Genomic DNA, 16,923 nt, shown 5'->3' with positions numbered 1-16,923 from the left:
TGAGCAACATTTGTCTTTTATTCCTATTAGACATGAACTTAGGGGTCTCAGAACAGTTTACCAATACCACATAGTCATAACATTAGCAGCTGCCCTGTATTGAGTATTTACCACCCGCCAAGCCCTGCCTTTAACCTCACTGCAACCCTGTGAGGAAGAAATGACTGCTTCCATTCTACAGATGTGGAATCTGAGGTCTGGAGAAGTAACCAGCCCAAGGCCATACAGGTTCTTAGTGGAGGAACTTGGATTCAGTTCCAGTTCGTGTGTCTTCAGACTCTGTTCTGTGGCTTACATTCTGTGCTGTTGTATTTTCCATTTAGAAAAACGAAGGACCATAAGGATTAAATAATTTAAAGCCAGTCTGTAAACCAGACCTCTAATGTAAGCCTTTTCTGTTAAACACTTCAGATAAGCAATAACTCAAGTCTTTCTCTGTATGTTATGGGATTTTGTGTGTGTGTCCATATAAATTTCCTAAAATAAATTGTGTCATTTAGGATTAAGTTTTGTTTACAAGTAACAGAGACCCAAAATACCAATGGCTTAAACAAGAATGAAGTTTACTTCTCTTACACAGAAATAGGAGGTAGTAAGCCATCCACTGCATATATGGTAGCCATGTGCCATGAAGCTCTTAGGGACCTTGGCTGCTTGTAGCTCTGCTGTTTCTAAGGTGTCCCTTGTCCACATGGTCCAGGATAGCCCGAACCCCAGCTAGACATTTTGTGTTACAGGAAGGGACAAAGAGTATATACTTATGTTTCATTGGCTAGAACTTACATTTTGCAAAGCCATGCCCAGCTTTATTCCATATGGTTATGTGCCCAGCTAAAATCTGGGGTTTTACTATTATAGAATTGGAGGAAGAATGATACTGGGGCTCAGTCATCAGTCTCTGCCAGAGAAATGCATGGTAAAAAGAAATTATCTTTAGTGATTTGCCTCACATTTTATAATGTAGAATATGCTTTTACCATATCTCTTTATTCTGATTACTGCTAATGAAAGTTCTTTCAATTTTTTCAGGAATCTGGTCTTTCTGTAGACCCAAGCCAGAAAGAACCATTTGTGGAGTTAAACCGAATATTAGAAGCGTTAAAAGTCCGAGTTCTGAGACCTGCTCTGGAGTGAGTTACTGAGTTTGTTTTCTTTTGAGTACTTTGAGAGAACTCTGTAAGAAAATGGAATCAGAAAACACATTAGAGATTTTGAGATTATATATATATCTCACCTGGGGTAGACTTCAGAGGCATCAGGGGAGAATTATTTTATTTCTTTTAGCGAAGTGAGTTTGGGGGATATGCAATATGAGAAAATGGTTAGGGCTCATTTCACTTATCAGTTGGTCTGAATTCCCATGAGAGAAGAGGGTTTCCTCTAGCTAGGCTACACCACCGCTTTAGACTAGCTTTATAACTGAAGGACTGTTGTTCAGATGGTCTGAGTTTGATATTTGAACTTCCATAATGTTCTGGGTTCGGTGCTAGCATTCTAAAAAAAAAAAAAAAAGCTATTTAATTGGTTATTGGAACCAAGTGGCATACGTAAAGAGAACAAATATTGTTATGGAGTTTTACTCTAATTACCGTCATAAAATAATTCACTGTGAACTTGTCATTGATGTGAATTATATGAAATTACTGGGTTAGCTCTGATAAATATTATCCTAGTACAGAATCAGCAGAGTGTTTCATAACGGACCAGGTAGTAAATATTTTAGGCTTTGCAGGCCACATAAGGTCTCTGTTGCGTATTTTTCTTTATTTTATTTTACAACCCTTTAACAATGTAAAAAAACCGTCTTGACCATCTGGCATACAAAACAGGCAGCAAGTCCTATTTGGCCCGTGGCCATAGTTTGCTGACCCCTGTCCTAGAATTTTTTAATGTGAGAATTATCAGGTTATTTGTTTTAAAAAGGAAGAAAGGGAAGGGGGAAGGAAGGAAAGTTATAAAATAAAAGGAAGAAACTGGGTGATAGAAGCAGTGATATGATTTTGAGGTCATAGCCTTAGAATCCTGGGATTTTAAAACTGGAAGTATTTGGTATCGTTGTTATCAGGGAAAAAAATAGTTGGGAAGATCCTTCATGAGTTTTAAAAAATACACTTTCTTTTCCTTCTACTAACCCATTTAATTCTTCATAGGTTAGTTTTCCGTTTCTCATCATTTCTCAGTTCTTAGAAAATTTTGCAGAGTTCTAAAACCAGCCTAGGTGAACAGAAAAGAGGTAGAGTCCTGTGTAAATTTATAAATATCAAATTTCTGTATAAATTATAAATATGAGGTAGCTCATTCATTTTCGTTGCTGCATGCGGGCTTTCTCTATTTGCGGCGAGCAGGGGCTACTCTTCGTTGTGGTGCGGTGGCTTCTCGTTGCGGAGCATGGCTTCAGTAGCTGCAGCACGTGGGCCCTAGGGCACACAGGCTTCAGTAGTTATGGCATGCGGGCTCAGTAGTTGTGGCTCACAGGCTCTAGAGTGCAGGCTCAGTAGTTGTGGCGCACGGGCTTAGTTGCTATGCAGCATGTGGGATCTTCCTGGACCAGGGATCGAACCCGTGTGCCCTGCATTGGCAGGCGGATTCTTAACCACTGTGCCACCAGGGATGTCCCTCATTTATTTTAATTCTTTAAAGATGTAAACGTCACTTAAGCAGCACCAGTGTGTACTATGCATATTACCTTTATAGTTTGATTTTTTTTTTAGCAGATTTTATTGTGACATCCCTGTGAGATTAAATTTAATCAAGTGCCTCTAATAACACCTCTTAAACAAAATATGGCAGCCACTCTTCTGCCTACTTTTATATTCCACCTAAATGATTAAACAATTATAAAGGAGAGTGAGGGAGCCTAAATATAAAAATGTAATGGGTTTCCCAGTTGTCTTATAGTGATTTAGAAATAATATATGAGTTGTTATTTGAGGTAATAGTCATTTATCCATTAATTTCTCAGGTTTGTCATCCAACTTTTATTGAGTGCTTATTATGTACCAGAGACTGTGCTGAGTATTTGGACTGCCTTAGCCCTCAAAATTCTCAAGACTTGTTCCTTTTGGAATAAAGAAAATTCATAAGACCCTTTTACCTTTGGGCTTTTTCTGTAAGGTCTAAGTTTCTGACTGATAACTATGGCATATATATCAATGATTTCTGTAAATGTTTTCTGTTATTTGTAGCCTCAAGCAGTGCCTCTCAGGCAGAGGGAGGACTCAGCCCATCCACTTGGCACTAACAGTGGAAACTAGAGTCCCTCGGTATCCATGGGAGATTGGTTCTAGGGACCCCTGTGGATACCAAAATTCATGGATGCTCAAGTCCGTTATGTAAAACGGCCTGGTATCCTTGGCCCTCCGTATCCACGGCTGCGGAACCTGCGGAGGCCCTCCACATCCACACGTTCCGCAACCGTGGATTCGGAGGGCCAACTGTACAGTAGAAATTTTCTCGTTTCGCTTTTCTGGGAATATTGCCATGTTAAATATCTGCATATGGGGATGTAGTCATAATTATAGTTGTCTCTTTTGGAGTGCTTACTACATGCCTAGCATTGTTCTAAGCATTTTATTTGTATTAGCTTATTCAGTCCTCATAAATAACCCCATGAAGTAAGTACTGGGTTTACAGAGGAGGAATTGAGCCTGGAAGTTGCTCCACGAAAAAAAGGATATGGAGTCAAAAGATCAGTCGAGGAAAGCTTCACATGATATTCCCTAATATTCTCCTCTAAGAGAGTCACTTTAGAAGTAAGGGAGAAAGAGAAAAACAAATATCGTATTAATATCGCTTACATGTGGAATCTAGAAAAATGATACAGATGAACTTAGTTGCAAAGCAGAAATAGAGACACAGATGTAGAGAACAAACATATGGACACCAAGGGGGGAAGGGGGTGGTGGGATGAATCGGGAGATTGGGATGGACATATATACACTGTTGATACTATGTGTAAAATAGATAACTAATGAGAACCTGCTGCATGGCACAGGGAACTCTACTCAGTGCTCTGTGGTGACCTAAGTGGGAAGGAAATCCAGAAAAGAGGGGATACATTTATACAGATAGCTGATTCACTTTGCTGTACAGTAGATACTAACACAACATTGTAAAGCAACTATACTCCAATAAAAGTTAATTAAAAGAAATGAGAGATTCACTTTAGCATATTAAGGGGCCATCAACAGTCCTACGGTAAAGAAACTCATTTAACTTTGTAAAACCCAGTGTTTCCCATGCGTATTTAACCGAAGGCTCCCTGTCTCCTAACACCTATTAAAACTCACAAAATTGGTGATCTGTAGAACATAAGTTTGGAAAATGTTATTTTAACAGAAATCTCCATTACAGAAACTCAGACTTCTCCCAATTCTTGCCTATTATTGGTGGATGCAAAGCAAATACTTACTCAACATATTTTATGGGCAAGGTATGGAAAATTCACTGTACTCAACTTGTACCAAAAATTTAAAAATGTGGGACATGAGTTTCGGGGATTTTGGTTCAGATACACGGTGGAAAACCTTTCATATTTCATGTGTGGCATCTTCTCTTTGTACCTGCTGAGAGGTACAGGAACCACCGTGGAACCACCCGAGAGAGAAAGAAAACGGTGAAAGCCTGCAGCAGTTCTCGAGGCAGCCTAGGCAGTTGAGGCAGAGGCCAACCAAAAAGATTAATATGGATAGAGGTCACGGAAGGACTAGATGAGGAGGAAGTCTGGTGAGCATTACCTATTAATTGCAACTAATAAAAGGCAGTGGAAAAGAAGGCAATAAGGAATGGTGACATGGCAGAGAGAAGCGGCAGAAGAACAGCTAATTATATATACAGATCTAGTCAGGACCCTGCCTACTCTTTTGTTCCTGCCCCTATATTTCTGAGTTTGTGTACAGATTTTTCTCCTCATCCAGATTGCTTTGTCTGTTTTTTGAGTTCCTCTTGGCACCTAGCATAGTGCTTATTTCGTAGCAGGCACTCAATAAAAGATGGAATAATTTGAAGGAGAACTTTGAACAAACATGACCTCCTCCTTCATGTGGCAGATAGAAGCAAAGCCAAAAATAACTAGTGTCAACAAAAGAATAACAGTAACTTAATTTGAGGAGATGGAGAAAATTAGAAAAATAGAAACTGTCTGTAACTCTGTGCCAGTTACTGACATTTTGAAAGTGCTGTCTCTGGGGGAAGCTGGTTGGTGGCCTTCGTAAAGGTGTTTCAAAGAGTAATCCTGCCTTGGTGGATTTGCCGCAGTCTAGAATCTGAGTCTCAACCTTGCAGACTTGGGAACCTGTTGTTTTTCAGTACCCAGAGCAGGCCCAGGGGCCTCATAGCCCTTGTTTAGAGGAATTTGCAGTTCTATTTGCAAAGTCTCAGTAGAATGCCATTAAGAGAACAGAGAAACTAACTGAATGATTATAAGAAAGAGAGATGTTACAGAATTTTTCACAGAAGAAGAGAGAAAAACTATTTCATTAGTCTAGATCACTGCAGGGTTTTCGATTAGACAGGCCATGAACAGTATCAGGCAAGCTGCTGAGGTATGAGAGGACTCCATCTGTCAGTCTAGCGGTGAGGTGAGGCTAGAAATGAAAAGCACAGAGGAGTCTGAGGTGAGCTTGCCATTGTGGTTTCTTGGTGGTGTGTGTGAATGGTGGCTCTGAGGAGAAGAAAATGGTTGCTGGACTTAGAGGAATTGTGGTATCAGTGCATAAGACACAGTTTATAAGCAGAGAAGGGTTTTAGAAAGTGAAAATGACGGAAGCAAGCCAAGGTGCCTGGTCATAGAGCCTTGGCTGCCACTGGCAAAGAGGGTGACCCGGATTACGCTGTTTCTGGTGTCTGTTTTCTCGTTGTTAGTTTTGCCTTCCTGTAGGCAGGCAGTCTTGCTGATCCAGGCATTTTTAATAGCTACAGAGAACCGCAGAATGAAGACTCTGATAGATGTACTGTTGGAGAAGAGGAGTCAAGGTTTGAACAAGTTGGGTTCCCCCCCCCCGCGCCAAGTCTGAGGGGGTTCTGTTTTGTTTTGTTTCTTTTTTTGTTTTGTTGTGTCCCAGGGGTTGTTAATTCTGAAAGGGCAGGAGAGCTGAGTTGAGGGATACTGTTTTAATTCACGGGGCCCATGCACTAAGTCTGGTGGAGAGAGAGCGACTCTATTAAAAAGAAGCTAATTGAAAATGGAAAGAGGTGCCCAGTGGCAAGAACACAGAAGAGAAAAAAGCACAATGGAATATAAAGGCCAAAGGGGAAAAAATATCTGGGGTGAGGACATCATTTTCTGTTGTCTGTTCTATGTTTGTTGCTGGCAAAAGTCTGTATGAGGTTCCAAGACAGTAGGTACTCCTCAGGCAGAAGAAGAGACACGGCCATCTCTTATCTGGATCCATCCTCACCAAGGGCTTGAGCATTACTGGAAATGAGTGGGCAAGCTATGACTATAGAGAGATTAAGCATCTTCTTTTACAAAAAGGGAAAATTGAAAGAAACTGTCACTGAGATTAAGTGTTTAAAAGAATAAGGAGTTGAACTAGGCCAGGAGGGGGAACTAAAGGGGACTCTGGAATTTGTTCTTATAAAATGCTGAACTGTTATTAATTTAAGCCTATCAAACACTTGGTTTTGTGGTGGGAAACTAGCAGTAAATAAGGCAAAGTCATATTTAAGTACTTTATTAAAAAATCACTAATCTATAGAACTGTGCTGCCCAATGTGGTGCCCACTTGTCACAGGTAGCTGTTGGGTATGCCCACCAAGCCCTGTGTTGCTAAGAACCTCATGTAAAGTTGAAGTATGATTCAAATGTGAAACTCGGTAGTTTGTGTGGTTTCTTAAATAGCATGGAAGAAGGACAGAGATTCACACCAACTCTGAGATGAGTAAAATGTTAGTAGTTCCAGCAATGGACTCAACTCATATCTGAGTTGCCATTTGAAAATGTCTCAGAAATGAAATGCTAGCTGTCCTAAAGCAAAGTGATAGCGTACTTCACTTTTTTTGGGTGAATTCCAGTCTCTGGATTTTTTAAGCACTTGATTCGGTCACCAGCAACATTCAGCCACTCCGCACCTGTGGAGTAAACGCATGTCACTCATTCCCCTGAGCTTCAGCTTTTACCCCCAAGAAGATAGCCCCGAGATAGACTAGAAGAAGAAGGTATTTGTAAGCCTTTTAAAAACGCTGTGAAAGGTTGTAGTGGAATGTGCCGTAGGAACTGGAGAGAGGCATTTTTATTCACTATTATCAGAAACAGAGCCCAACCCAGGCTGGCAGAATGGTGAGAGGAGAGATAAACAGACCAGTGCTGTCAGTTAGGTTTCTGGGAAAGAACAGCTAGCTCTGAAGGTAGAATCTCGTTTTAATTATTTTTGGATTAATACGGAAATTCTAAACATGGAGCTAACAATGGGCCAAGTCTTTTCGGAGGCCTGACGATGAAGATAATTAACGCTTTGTGTTTCTGTGGGATAATTGCATCGATGGGGGTTGCTTCTGACTTAGTCACCTAAGTAAGTAGTATTGTTTGGGGGTCTTTTAATGGAAGAGGCCCAGAAGGTCTCTCTACTGGCCACTGCAGTGGCAGTGAACAGAGAGAACTGTGACATAGGTGACCTTATTGGGTGTCATTTTTTTGGTCTACAGTGTTTCTCTAAACAAGGAATGGTTCCAAAGCTGGCAGTGCTCTTGTGGCACACATGGGAGATGTGGGAGCAGAATTTATTTTAGAAACCACAGTAAAGCTAATAATTTACCTGAATGTTTACATTTAGCTTGCTGGTTGTAGTATAGTGATCGTTAGTTTTTTAAAAATTAAAAATCAAAAGTTTTCTGCTAGAAATGCCATTAGCCAGAATACAGCACCCCGTTCCCTTATTAACTGTTTTTTTGTCTTTCTGTCGTATGTCTTCTAGTGCTTTGTAGACAAGTGGATTCAGTTTTTGGTGCCGATTGTAGTTTTGCGCTTTTGCAGTCTCGTGTGCTTTGTTGGTTTGGGATTTGTTGTTATCAGGTTAATTAAGGCTGTTCTGCCCCTTGTTCCTGCTCAGTGAATCAAACAGTCCAATATTCAGTGTGAACTTCTAGCGAAGACAACTTCAAAAAATTCTGAAGGGGATTAACTGGTACATGCTGATTCCCACAGAGTTGGTTCTATAAAAATCAAAGCAGCACTGAGTATTACATGGAAATGCCCAAGTAACTCTTGTAAATGTAATTTTCATACTAATGACTTTGGAGAACGTTAGGCCTATCCCCTCAGTAAACACATGTTAAGTAGCTTATTATTGTCTGTTTGTGCCAGTCTCCGGGCTCAGTGCTTCTACGAGCCCCCTCATTTAATGCCCATAACCCTCTGAGTTGCCCCTGCTTTACAGTAAGGAAACAGACTTGAGAGCATTAAGTAACAGACTGCCCCGATTCACACCACAGAGCCAGGGTTTAAAGGTCCATGCATGTTTGGCTCTGTTAACCTGTGCCCTCTATCACTGTACCCCATGCAGAGTAGAAGGGGTGCCAAGCTGAGCAAGGCAGAACCCCTGCTTTAAGAGACCAGAAACTGTCCTACCAAGTAGACTGTGTGTGAAGAGCTGAGACAGGTTCAAGTAAAGAACCTCTTGAGTTCTGTGGATGGAGAGATGAGTGGGGAACTTGTAGAAAATATGGTCACTGAGCCTGGGCCTTGGATTTTTCAATTCTGTTCTCAGCTACTCAATGTGTTTGATTGTATTTTTGTAAAAATATAACTAGCACCTACACTCGGAGATAGGACCATGGCTTCTAATTTCATAGAAGGAACGAGTCCTGTATCTGGACCAGCTTTCATTCACCTGGACACATCACTGTTGCTGGTGATGCACATTGCTGCATCAGGTTGTCTGAATCTGTTTGCATGTTTTTCTTGGCCTGCACCTCTCTCTGCCTCCGTTCTGTTCTCAAGAGGCCTCTTATTTTCCTCCTTTAATTCTTTATACCGCCTGACAGATGCCTCTAATTCACCCTGTTGGCCAGCCACCGTGTTCTTCACCTTCCCTGTGCTGCCTCTCGGCATCAGGCTCTTGGTTTTCCAGCCTTCCCTCTTCTCAGAAAGAAGAGTGGAGGGGCAGAGATCTCGGTGATGCTAGGCCCAGTTCCCAAACTTCTTTCTCCGTTGTGTCACTCTGGGCCGTCTTTGCCTTTATAAAGTAACCTCCTGCCTCTGAGATCCTTATGTTTTTCCTCTCCTATTTCTTTTCTCTGTTGAAGCGATGGGCAGTTCTCTCTGCACAATTCCAGTATGCCCAAATTTCATTTACTACAGTTTAGTTAAATAACACCAATTCCCCAACAGCACAGTTCAGATTTCACTCACCGTGAAGTATTGTGAGTAATTGCATAAAATAAAAACTTCTCTGCCAGCTCTTCAGTCCACAGATCACTACATAATAACACATGTGCCTCAGGATCATGACCGGTCACCTCACTGCTTTTTCAGTCTGTTGGTGATTGGTCACAGTGCAATTCGTTTCCCCCTCAGACAGCAAATGTGTGGTTGTATTGCTTCCTTGCCTCTGCTGATAAGCCCACATGACACATTACAGAAATGGATCATTGAAAGAGGGACTTGGTCAACAAAGATGAATTGCTAGAAGTGAAACTGAATGCATTGAGGAAGATTTGAAAATGATGACAGCAAAGGGAAGCTAGGACCAGACCTAGGCCTACATGAAGCTATGGTACACTGCATATTTGAAAAGTCCTATGAATGTAAACACCAAGGTTAAAGTCGCTTTAACACCTTTTAATTTAAATCGCACTGGGAACAGAAAGCTGCTTGTCGTTTAAATGATGGAGCATTTACTTCTACTTTGTTTGTAAAAACAAACCAAAACACCTGCCATCAGTTTGGCTAACATTCAGGCCAAAGTGCTTAAGTTATTAGTTGCCTCATTGAAAGAAAACAGTTATAAAAGGAGATTGAGGAAGGACTTTACTGCCAGTAAAGGATGGTTTCATCATCTCAGAAATCATCATGAATAGACTAACGTTAAACTGTCTAGGGAGGCTGCTAGCGTGGATAAGAAAGCTGCTGTGAAATTCGTACCCAGATTCCAAAGATTAGGTAAGGCAGGTGTTGCGATGATTGTCGAGAGAGACAACCCCATCAAGAACTTACACAGCTAGAGATGTAGGACCATGAAGTGATCATGAAGGAGATCAAAATAGATGAACTCTCATGTTAGGAGGCAACACAGAGTGTTAAACCGATACTTACCTGGCTGGTAAACTGTGGCCCAGGAATTAGGGTCAAGAAAATACAAACCTGAGGGCCCGGGTACAATCCTGGGGATGAGGGAGAGGCCCCATCAGCAAGGGTTTCACCCTAATGCTTAAGCGTGCTTACATGTTTGCGGGGCTAAAAATGGGGTATATCATCCTTAGCTTAGAAAATGACATTTTGCCAGAGAGGGAGAAACTTAGAAATGTTTATTCTAATCCCTTGCCTTGTGAGATTTAAGCTTAATATAATATTTAGAAGTTAAATGAAGATAATACAGTGTTGCAGAATAGAATGACAAGAAATATGACTCTTAAGAAACACGTGAAAACTTGTATTCTACGAATTTAGGTTTTGCATTCTCTCTACACTCTCTCTGCAGCTCCTTTTTGTAATCGGTATCTACTTTTCTAAGAATCTTGTAGGGGGACAGCAATTAGCAATGCTAGTTTTTCCTGACTATTTTGTAGCCCTGTCTATAGCAAAATTTGAAAGTGTGTCAAAATAAATTCAAGTAGTAAATAAGGAATTACATTGTCTAAATGCCTCTCCAAGTTTAAAAACAAGGTCCATATATTTATAGCTTGAAAAGCTTGAATTTCTAATGCATAGCCTGAATTACTTTTAACAAAAGTAATTTGCAATTACCGTTAGCTCTTTGATGAAAAAAGAAAGTTAAGGAATTTTGTTTAGTTTTGCATTAGCTACAAAAGTTAAGTATAAAAATAAGTGATATATGTTCATTATAGAAAACTTGGAAAACGAACCTATCTTAAAAATCACTGTCCTCTGGACTGCCGTTAGCTGCTGTTCATCTGTGTGTCCTCCTGGATGTGTTGAGCCCCCTGGGGCTGCTCTCATAGTTGGTGCCCTATTCCGATGAGTCATAGCCCACACTGCAGCAGTTGATGCGTGAATCCAGCTTTCCTAGAGTCATTCCTGTTAAAAATTTTGGCGAGTAGGATTTATTTTTTTCCTATATATCACAACTCTTCCCCCCCTTTAACATTGTATCATGAACATTTGCCTATAAATATAGAGTTTTTCCTCCTCTGTGAGTTGCCCACTTAAGGACTTTGCCCTTTTCTGTTGGTCTTCATCGTTCACTAAAATTTGTAGTTACTCTCTGTTAGTTCCCTTCTTTGACTCTTGCAAATGCTTGGATATATACCTCATATCAGAAACTGAAAAAAAGAAAAGGCTCACTGCCTCTCTTCACTTGGTAGGAGGAAAACATACTCATGCTTTTATGAGTTAGAAGGGAGTAGGAAAAACTTTGGTAAGTGATCTGATTTAAATACGCTTGCTTGGATTTGGAAGTCAGGAAGGTGCCTGACAGACTGGAGACGGGCAGATGCACAGTGCTTTCGGTACTGACAGCGGGTGTTGGGCATTCATAAAAGAGAGCTGCTGGCAGTACCCAGTTGGTGTCACCAAGTCACCAGACTGCATTAACCTTAGTGCCACGTCAGGATCCAAGGCTTACTTAAATAAATGTAAGCAAATATTTCCAAGGTCCAAGTGATTAGTATTTTTTAAAATCACATTGATTTTGAGGTCAGAGAAGCTTCATGATTTGACTAAGATGTGGATGTATCAGCAAGTTGATGAGAATATGCATGTGCGTGTGCCGACCTTTTTGGGGAGGACAGGACCCAGTGAAAGTGCTGCTGCGTGACATCTAATCCCAGTCAGCTGATTCATTAGAATAACTTGAAGCGTTTTGCTCTTGTAGTTTGTAGAGTAACTCAGTGTTTATATTCCTACCCAGTAGTTCAGATTCTGAGGGTCCTTAGTGAATTGGGTTAGGTGGGGAATATCTGTCCAACTAAAGATCAGATTAAAGAAGAACGATACCAACATCTTCTACGTGTTAATATGTTTAAAGAAATGAAGCAGTGCTTCTTACCGCTTGCTTGCAAATCTGATTTTAACAGCTGGCTGATAATGCTCTTCTGCTTTAGTGCTTACCTTTTACTGATAGTCCCAGCTCAAGATGGGTTATTCCAACTGTCTGTACTCTAGAGGCTGGCGTCACTGTACTTCGGATCATTCAGAACTGCATGTTGTTCTTTCCCTCATTAGCACTGTTTGTACAAATCTTTTTGGCGCTGTGTGTTGACACTGTATGTTACTTATACAGCTTTATCTGCCTGATTAGACTGAAAGCATCTTGAGGGTAAATACTTATGATTACTGTTTTTAATCTCAAAGCAAGTATAGCACAAAAAGCTTGCACCAGTGAAAGTTTAAACATAGATGTTCCCCTTCAGAATCTTGTGTTTCATTTATAAACATGCCAGTTTAACAGGAAAAGAGTAGTGGATCTAGGCAGTCAGTAGTCAATCTCATGGCTGACACCTGCTTCAAAGGGTGGCCTTGTACAGTTCCAAATATGTCAGAGACAGTCTTGTCTTGGTGTTAAACCTTATTAAATATGTAATTGTCATCTAACTTAATATTTTTTCTTTCTTTCACTGGCTGCAGAGCATCTTTAGGTGTAGTTTGTTTACTTTCTTTACGAAAGTCTCTGGGCCTAGGGATTGATGTTACCACTGACTTCCACAAGATGGCAGACTAAACCCATTATTTGGTGTTAGGTTTCAAACCATTTTTGACAGACATGCCTGTGCTCTTAATTACTGTTAAAAATCTTTTTTTGCTTTTTCTTTAGATGGGCAGTATCAAACCGAGAAATGCTCATAGCCCAGAACAGCTCCTTGGAATTTAAGCTACACAGACTCTATTTTATTAGCTTGTTAATGGGTGGAACTACAAATCAACGAGAGGCATTACAATATGCGAAAAATTTTCAGCCGTTTGCCCTAAATCATCAAAAAGGTGAGTCTAGAGTCAACTGTTTTTAATGGTTGGAACAGGACCATGGCCGCCACTGGAATTTACGTTTATCTTAACTAGATCTAATATACATTTGCTAATAAACTGAAACAATTGTAGATGATAAATCACTTACTAAAAAAAGCTTCTTGGCTGGCTCTAGAACAAAAGTAAAGCATTAAAGCCTCTTAATTGAAAAGTCAGAGAGAGACATTGCATTTTGGGGGATTCTACACTAACCTAAGAGGAGACAGAGAAAACGTAAAGTATGCACTTGCCCCCGGCATCCCCCACCTTACTGCTGTTACGGCCACGACAGAGTGTCTGAAGGTGCGACAGGGTAGCAGCAGTTACCCCCAAGTGTCAGTGTAGAGGGACTGACTAGTTTTACAGCCAAAGAGATGTGATGACCCCATTTATGACATTAGTGTTACTTCTCTAGATAATGGTAATTATACTATGCTGTGTATAAATTATAAGTTCAGTATTTAGTGCTTCCCTTTTCTTCTTCTTTTTCTCTGTGCTGTTTCTTTAATAGAAACCAAGCTTAAGTACCAGAATTTTAAAAGATATTGTCAGTAAGTTATTTTATGCCATGTCAGCTGGGGGAATTCTTGCCTTTTTCAGTGTGTTACTTGCAAGCTCTGTTTCAGATGTGATCATTCACACCTCCAAATTGTTGCTGCTTTTGTTTAGACATTCAGGTTTTGATGGGAAGCCTCGTGTACCTGAGACAAGGGATTGAGAACTCACCATATGTTCACCTGCTTGACGCAAACCAGTGGGCTGACATCTGTGACATCTTTACACGGGATGCCTGTGCCCTCCTGGGGCTCTCTGTGGAGTCCCCACTCAGTGTCAGGTATGGAAATTATCCTATTATTGAAATGTGCATTGCATTGGTTAGTTCTGCTTAATTTGTTGTCTAGTTCTTGATGTTTAAAGCTGAGAGAACATGTGTCTTTCTGAAGAAGAGTGCAGTTGGTATTTCAAGAGATCATCACAGTTGGCAGTGACCTAGTTCTAGGTGTGGTCTGTGATCCTTTGGGGGGTCTCTGAGAGCCTTTTCCACTGTGTTCACGTTGGGTTAAACTGCTCCAGCCTTAGCACAGATCAGGGCAGTGGTCCCAAACCCCACAAGGACTTGCTGTATTCCTCATCCACCACACACTTGCAGATATTTTAGTTTTACTTAAGAATGTTCTTGACAAAACGTTAAAAATCACTCACTTTATTAAATTTCGACCTTTGAGTATACATCTTTTTAATATTCTGTGTGCCCAAATGGGAAGCTCAGATAAAGCACTTCAGCTCATGCCAAATCATGAGACAGTATGATGATTGTCTCAAGAAAAAGCATCTGTATAATGTTTGAGTTACGAGCTAAAAACTGGTTGCTTTTTTCCTGGAACACAGTTTTTACTTGAACACAGTTTTTACTTTTACTGTCTTAAAAGACAGACTATAGTTACTCACACTCAGGTTTTTGGCAGATATTTATTCAGATGAATGAAGTAAGCCTGTCGTGTCAGGGAAAGCAACTGGTGGTATCTTTTGCTACAGTGGTAAAATTCAAGATTGTAAGCTAAAATAGAAAGTTGGGAAAACTTGAACCGACCACTGTAAGCTTGACAGTTCCCCAATGCTTAAAGACATTTCTGATGAGATTGGTGGTAATAATAATGAGTTTGAATTTTTTGATATTACATAATGAAATGTGCTAACACTTGGAAGATCAGTAAGATCTCACAAAATCATGCATGAGTAAAAGATTCATTCAGAGTACAAGACCATTGGATTTCAGTGGAGCAGGGTACAAAAAGTACAATGGCAAGGATTCAGATTCCACTTTCCAACTAACCTTTAAAAAAACTAGTACTTGTTGGGACTTCCCTGGTGGTCCAGTGGTTAAGACTCCATGCTCTCAATGCGGGGGCGGGGGGGGGGGTCCTGGGTGCGATCCCTGGTCAGGGAACTAGATCCCGCATGCCACAACTAAAGATTCCACATGCTACAACTGAAGATCCTGCATGCTGCAACCAAAGACCCGGGGCAGCCAAATTAAAAACAAAACAAAACTACTATTTGTTGAGTTTTGGTGTGGCATTAAAGAAGAATATCCACAGTTATCTGAAAAGGTGGTTTAAGTACTACATATCTGTGTGAGGCTAGATTTTTTTCACTTACTTCAACCAAAAGAATACATTGCAACAGATTGAATGCAGAGGAAGTTGTAAGAATCCAGCTGTCTTCTGTTAAGCCAGACATTAGAAAGATTTGTAAAAACGTAAAACAATGCTGCTCTTCTCACAGGTTTATTTTTGGTTTGGAAAATATAGTTATTTTTTGTGAGACTGTTATTTATAACATGTTTATTATTTTTAGGTGAATTAATCAATATTTTAATTCTCAGCTTTAATTTCTAATACAATAAATAATGATAGTTATAACCCACAAAACTAAATGCTCTTTGAGATCCTTAATGTTTAAGCCTGTAAAGGGGTCCTGAGATCCAAAAGGTTTAAGAACCAGTTTTAAGAAATAACTTTTTGGGGACTTCCTTGGCGGTCCAGTGGTTAGGACTCTGCTTCCACTGCAGGGGGCGCGGGTTCGATCCCTGGTCGGGGAGCTAAGATCCTACATATGCCTCGCGGCACAGCCAAAAAAAAAAAAAAAGAACCTTTTTAGCTCTTCTATTTATTTGGCTCCTCCAGTGTTTTGAACCCCTGCTACGTGCCAGGCATTGTGTGGGACACAGAGGTGACTAAGGCGCAGCCCGCGTTCCATAGGGGCTCCACCTGAGCGTAGGAGACAGACTCGTGCAGTTAACTGTAAGGTGTGGTGGGGCTGCAGGTCTGGTTGTCTGGGGCGGACTCTGAAATGAGCGGAGACCCACGTGCAGGAAGTTTACTGGGATCAGCCCCTGTGGGGAATGAAAACAGCAAGACCAGGCAGAGGGAGAAGCCGGACTGGGAGACAGTCTCACCAGAGGCCTCAGTCCACCCCTGCGGAGCTCTGGAGCTGCAGCGGCCTGTGGAGTTGTCCCAAATTGGTACAACTTTTGTATCCTCAGGTGGAGCGGTCATCGAACGTGTCCCTGGTCAGGTCGCTTTCTCCAAATGAGGACAGTCCTGAAGAGGGACTCAGTGGAGAGCTGACCGCCAGCACTTCTAGATGAGAAAGGTGCTTCTGCCCTGTACAGGGGTGATCTGGGTCTGGAAGGAACTGTGCAAGAAAATGTTTCAGAGTGTCATTAATGTTAAGAATGCCATTAATGGACTTCCCTGGTGGCGCAGTGGTTGAGAATCCGCCTGCCAATGCAGGGGACACGGGTTCGAGCCCTGGTCCAGGAAGATCCCACATGCCGCGGAGCAACTAAGCCTGTGTGCCACAACTACTGAGCCCACGCTCTAGAGTTCGCGAGCCACAACTACTGAGCCCACGTGCCACAACTACTGAAGCCCGTGCGCCTAGAGCCCATGCTCCGCAACAAGAGAAGCCACTGCAGTGAGAAGCCCGGCCACTGCAATGAAGAGTAACCCCTGCTCACCCCAACTAGAGAAAGCCAGCACGCAGCAACAAAGACCCAATGCAGCCAAAAATAAAATAAAATAAAATAATTTTTAAAAAATGCTATTAATGACTGGTAGGCAGAGCTTATTAAATCTGGTGGTTTTGTAAACTGTAAGACTGTGTGTGTGCGTGCGTGCACGCAAAATAGAGGGCTTTGTAATGCTTTGAATCCAATGGCCGGGGCCCTCTGCACACAGAACAGAGTCTGGAGGAGTTGGCGTTTCCTAGGACCAAGCTTTCTGACACCTGGCCTGGCA

General features: G+C 41.3%; 1 protein-coding gene across 2 annotated transcripts in view; it reads left to right on the top strand.

Annotated features, from left to right (window-relative positions):
- Positions 1 to 16,923, top strand: part of RMND5A (required for meiotic nuclear division 5 homolog A) — a 60,371-nt gene that overhangs the window by 35,446 nt on the left and 8,002 nt on the right. For both annotated transcript variants that reach the window (XM_082426861.1, XM_082426860.1), the window contains exons 4-6: positions 1,030 to 1,130; positions 12,930 to 13,096; positions 13,790 to 13,955. In XM_082426861.1, the coding sequence (XP_082282987.1) occupies positions 1,030 to 1,130; positions 12,930 to 13,096; positions 13,790 to 13,955 (434 nt within the window). The remainder of the gene's footprint in view (positions 1 to 1,029; positions 1,131 to 12,929; positions 13,097 to 13,789; positions 13,956 to 16,923) is intronic.

This window comes from Balaenoptera physalus, assembly GCF_965194825.1.
Source record: "Balaenoptera physalus genome assembly, chromosome: 15".
NCBI lineage: Eukaryota > Metazoa > Chordata > Mammalia > Artiodactyla > Balaenopteridae > Balaenoptera > Balaenoptera physalus.
Note: the sequence above shows the minus strand (reverse complement) of the source record. Positions and strands in the feature narration are given on the sequence as shown.